Here is a 3,620-nt window from a genome sequence, read left to right on the forward strand (position 1 = left end):
CTGAGGTCGGCTCTTTCCAGTTCAGCACTGCTTCGACCTTGCCTTCGTCTACTGCAATCCCTTCCTTGGATACTACATGTCCCAAGAACTTAACCATTTCTAGCCAAAACTCGCATTTACTTGCTTTGGCATAGAGTTGGTTATCTCGAAGTACTTGTAGCGCTATTCGAAGGTGCTCTTCGTGCTCCTCCTTGTTGGCAGAGTATATCAATATATCATCAATGAACACCACTACAAACTTGTCTAAGTAGGGTTGAAAGATCTTGTTCATGAGACACATGAATACCGCCGGAGCATTGGTTAGCCCAAATGGCATCACTACAAACTCGTAGTGGCCGTATCTGGTACGAAAAGCCGTCTTGGCAATATCCTCGTCTCGAATCCATAGTTGATGATAGCCTGATCGGAGATCGATTTTAGAGAAGCAGGTTGCTCCCCTTAATTGATCAAAAAGGTCATCGATCCTAGGCAACGGATATCGATTCTTGATTGTGACTTGATTCAACTTCCTATAGTCGATACACAATCGCAGCGTCCCTTCTTTCTTCTGCACGAACAGAGCAGGTGCTCCCCACGGTGAAGTACTCGGCCTGATATATCCCTTGTCCAACAGCTCCTGCAACTGGGTCTTGAGCTCTTTTAGTTCGGCCAGGGCCATTCGGCATGGCGCCATCGAGATTGGAGCCGTTCCTGGTTGAAGTTCTTTAGAGAAGTCTATCTCTCTAGGAGGTGGTAAGCCAGGAAGTTCCTCAGGGAAAACATCGGCGTATTCGCACACGATGTGGGGTAATCCTAACTCAATTCTGTCAGTTTCTTCCATTTGGAGACTAGCTAGCCATCCAAATAGTTGATTCTGCCACCTAGATCTTTTCGTTGTCGGACTCGCTGCTTCTCTATCCCCCTTAAAACGGAAACGAGTTCCCTCTGAGGTGTAGGCCGTCACTGTCTTCTAATGACAGTCTATGACTGCTCGGTGAGCCGATAGCCAGTCCATGCCTAGTATCACGTCGAAATCCACCATGTCGATCATTTTGAGATCGCAAGTCAGGCGCAGGTTGGCTACTTCTAACTCGCACCCTCTACACACTAGATTAACAGTTATGCTCCCCCCCGTTGGTGATACTACTTTCGTACTTTTGCTCAGGGGTTCCGTTTCTAGTGCTAAGGCAGTTACGCAAGTAGTAGATATGAACGAATGCGATGCTCCAGAATCGAATAAAGATTGTACACAGGTGCTATACAATAGTAGTGTACCTTGGATCACAGAGGAATCCTGCTCCCGCTCCTCGGTCTGCAGGGCAAAGATACGCCCTCCAGTGCCTTGCTGGGTTCCAATGGGCTGCTTTCCCTTGTTTTGCCCGTTCTGCTGCTGCGGTGGGCCTCCAGGGTTTTGCTTCACAAAGCTGGCCTGCCCGAGCTGTTGAGTCTTCTGGTTCCCAAAGCTCCCATTTCTCTCCCTCTGAAGTTGGGGGCAATCACGCTTGTAGTGACCCATGGCCTGGCAGTTGAAGCATTGCACAAATGCCTTGTTCTGGCTGCCCCTCTGTGGTTCACTATGCCCGGATGCTACAGTCCTCCAGGGTTGGTTGCTTTGAGCTGAGGTGAATGGCTTGGTCGGGTAAGGTCCACGGTTGTTGTTGGGTGGCTGGGTTCGGATTGGCCCGCCAGTGTTGCCTGTTGCCTTCCTCCATCGAGTCTTGAAGTCAGCCTCCTCGCTTTCCAGGCGGAGGGCACACTGAACCACACCATTATAGGTGGTAAAGGCTTGTGCCACTACGGCCCTTCGAGCGGTAGTCAGCCCCCACTCGAATCTCCTTGCCTTGCTGCCTTCTGTTGCCACAGCGGTTGGGGCGTAACAAGACAGCTCTTCAAATTTGGCCGCGTACTGGGTCATGGTCATTGTCCCTTGTTTCAGGTTCATGAATTCCTGCTCCTTGGCTAGGCGAAGGGGTGTAGGGAAGTATTTGTCGAGGAAAAGGGTTTCAAACTCGGCGAAGGTCATGGTGGCTATGGCATGGGTGGCTTCCATCAACTCCCACCAGTAACGGGCTTCCCCCTTCTGCTGGTAAGTGGCTAAGGCCACGCGGTCTCCGTTCCGGGTGATTTCCAAGGTGTCCAGGATCACCTTGGTTTCTTTCAGCCAGGCTTCCACCACGGTAGGGTTAGGATCTCCGTTGAAGGTCGGGAGTCGACGCTTGCAAAATTCATTCATCGCCCGAGTGCGGGTCATTGGTCCATCATCGTGGTTTTGGTTATGGCGGTTAGCGTTCAGGGCGGTTACGAGTGCTCGCATGACTTGAGCTAGGTCGGTGTTAGTGTTCGAGGATTCTCCGTTCTCGTATCCTAGTCCGCTGCGTCGGTTCACCATCTACGAGTAAAAATGGTACGGGGGTGGTTTAGTCTACTTAAAACATTTTCTTTTGTAAACACAATCTTATCAAATAACACGCAATAGTATAAAGCAAGCTTTTCATTGATAAGCAAGAAATTACAATCATAAGCATAGAGTTCTACTATAAAACAAGTAGACTGAAAATGAGATTCCTACTACAAAGTGAGACGATCCTACTACATGGTTCTTCTAGCCTTAGTGCTTTCAAGGGCGACTCAAGCTATCAAAACCTTATTCTAACACTACTACTCTACTGACGAGGTGGAATGAGTCTGAATAGCTCTCTAAGCTGCTCCATCCACTCCTTCTCCCGGATTTCAAGCCAATGTTCCCCCTCGCGGTGAATCTTCTCAGCAAATTCCCTCAGTGGTGAGTCCTGGGGATCAAGCGCCAAGTACTGCTCCTCATTGGTGTAGGGTGTCATTACCACTATCTCGTATAATTGCTCACCGGTCTCGGGGTCACGAACTCCCAAGTGTGGGATGGGAATAGGGCTCTCGGGTGATATCAAGGTCTTGTAGTACAGCAGGTCTGCTACGGTGATAAGGGTACGGCAATCCATATCTACAATAAGGAAAGTTATATATTAGACTTAAGATGGTGGAATGTAATCGCATGCATACAATTATACATAAACAGTGATCAAGTCTAATAGAAACACAAGTCTTTTATTTCATAATAAATAGGTCCAACATAGAAGGCTTTGCTAGCCACAACTTCCTACTAGATTTGATTACATAAAAGAAAAAGTCCCCCTACTTCTTAAGCTTCCTTAATTTCTCTAGAAAATCCTAGGGAATTCCATCCTATATGCGCCTATGTCGGTCTCGAAAGGTGGTGGTGGCACATCTCCGGAGTCAGTGGCTATATCCATGACTTCGGGTTCCGCTCCTAGGAATGCTTCTGCCTCCTCATCGGATTCCCAATCTTCGTCATCGGTCGGTGCATCGAGATCGGGTCCGTTCATCGCTTGCCTCCAATCTTCTTCGTCGCTGAATTCTTCGGGGTCCTCTTCGGGTTCCTCCATAGGTTCTTCCTCCTCCGGATCATCCTCGGGTTCTCCCGCAATCATGTTGATGGGAGGGATCATCGGAATTTGGGCGAGGGCTACTCCCGCATTGTCCTCTCCATTTCCCTCAATTAGGAATTCTACGTCGTTGGGAGGTGCTATTTGGACTAGGACTGGTGCCGCTTCGACATCACCTCCTCCCTCGGGAAGTATGATCGA

The 3,620-nt window shown here is 49.0% G+C and overlaps 1 protein-coding gene across 1 annotated transcript; it reads right to left on the reverse strand.

The window, feature by feature from the left end:
* Positions 1-949: 949 nt before the first annotated feature.
* Positions 950-1,495, reverse strand: LOC131330699 (uncharacterized). Its single transcript, XM_058364379.1, has 2 exons — positions 1,359-1,495; positions 950-1,235 (listed from the first exon to the last, which is right to left on the reverse strand). The coding sequence occupies exons 1-2, from the start codon at positions 1,493-1,495 to the stop codon at positions 950-952; spliced, it is 423 nt and encodes a 140-aa protein (XP_058220362.1).
* Positions 1,496-3,620: the final 2,125 nt, after the last annotated feature.

Source organism: Rhododendron vialii, chromosome 1a (genome assembly GCF_030253575.1).
Source record: "Rhododendron vialii isolate Sample 1 chromosome 1a, ASM3025357v1".
Lineage (NCBI taxonomy): Eukaryota > Viridiplantae > Streptophyta > Magnoliopsida > Ericales > Ericaceae > Rhododendron > Rhododendron vialii.

Coding starts and splice junctions, on each gene's coding strand:
- LOC131330699 (XM_058364379.1), bottom strand. CDS start 1,495: ATGGGTCACTACAAGCGTGATTGCCCCCAACTTCAGAGGGAGAGAAAT. Junction 1,236..1,358: donor CCACCGCAGCAGCAGAACGG/GCAAAACAAGGG, acceptor ACTATTGTATAG/CACCTGTGTACAATCTTTAT.